We start from the raw sequence: 1,141 nt of genomic DNA, 5'->3' as shown, positions 1-1,141 counted from the left end.
TAGAGTCCATGGCAGGAGTTACAGTGCAGGCTCTCCAAGCTTTGGCTGAATCTCAAGCTACTGCACAAGCCTCTGCGCAAGCTGCTACACAAGCTGCACATATTGCTGCTCAAGTTGTTGCTCAAGCTACTAGCTACAGGGGTGGCCAAGGAAATGTGCAAATAAATGAATTCATGGTGATGGATCGATTCCACAAGGCTAACCCCCATCCTTCGAAGGCCACTATAATCCTGATGGAGCTCAAAAGTGGTTGCAAGAAGTGGAGAAATTTTTTAGAGGAGTGGCATGTCCCGAAGGTCAGAAAGTGCATCTTGGTACCTTTATGTTGACGGAAGAAGCTGAACATTGGTGGGATAATGCACGCCAACGTTTAGAGAATGCAGGGACTGCAATTACTTGGGCTATATTCAAGAACATGTTTCTAATTAAGTATTTCCCTGAAGATATCCGTAATAGAAAGGAGATGGAATTTGTTAAATTGGAACAAGGGAATATGTCAGTAGCGGAGTATGCTGCTAAGTTCGAGGAATTATCCAGGTACTATCCACTCTATGTTGGAGAAGAAGGAGAAAAGTCTAAGTGCATCAAGTTTGAAATGGGACTCATGCCAGAGATCAAGAAACAGGTTGGAATGCAAGACATCCGCGACTTTGCTACCCTAGTGAATAAGAGTAGGATTTATGATGAGGATAGCCGTGCTGAAAAGGCACATTACCGAAACACTGGAATCATGAAGGACAAGAGGCCTATGCATCATAATAGAGGAAAACCTTACTCCTTCCCTCCTAGTAGATCTGGAAGTCGTTTGAATTATCAACAACACAGTTTTTCAGCTGGAAAAGGAGCTAGTAGTGGTAACGGAAAAGGAAATGGGAACAATTATAGTTATGGGAGTGGTAGAGGAAACCCCAATGGACGAGGAGTTAGTAGCGGAAATAGTAACAACATGAGTCAAGTCTCACGCAACAACAATGGTAATAATGGTTACCTAGCTACTCCTATCCGATGTAGCAGGTGTGGAAAGCAGGGTCACATGACATATGAATGTAGAGATGCTGGAATTACTTGTTTTAATTGTCAACAACAAGGCCACATTAGCACCACATGCCCTTACCCAAGGAAGACTCCACAGCCTGGAAAC

The 1,141-nt window shown here is 43.6% G+C and overlaps 1 protein-coding gene across 1 annotated transcript in view; it reads left to right on the top strand.

The window, feature by feature from the left end:
* Nucleotides 1–8: 8 nt before the first annotated feature.
* LOC101495984 (uncharacterized) overlaps nucleotides 9–1,141 on the top strand; it is a 3,101-nt gene continuing 1,968 nt past the window's right edge. Inside the window, exons 1-2 of the mRNA XM_073369615.1 lie at nucleotides 9–176; nucleotides 248–1,131. Coding sequence (XP_073225716.1) covers nucleotides 9–176; nucleotides 248–1,131 — 1,052 coding nt within the window. The remainder of the gene's footprint in view (nucleotides 177–247; nucleotides 1,132–1,141) is intronic.

The sequence above is a fragment of the Cicer arietinum genome, chromosome 6 (assembly GCF_000331145.2).
Source record: "Cicer arietinum cultivar CDC Frontier isolate Library 1 chromosome 6, Cicar.CDCFrontier_v2.0, whole genome shotgun sequence".
Lineage (NCBI taxonomy): Eukaryota > Viridiplantae > Streptophyta > Magnoliopsida > Fabales > Fabaceae > Cicer > Cicer arietinum.
Note: the sequence above shows the minus strand (reverse complement) of the source record. Positions and strands in the feature narration are given on the sequence as shown.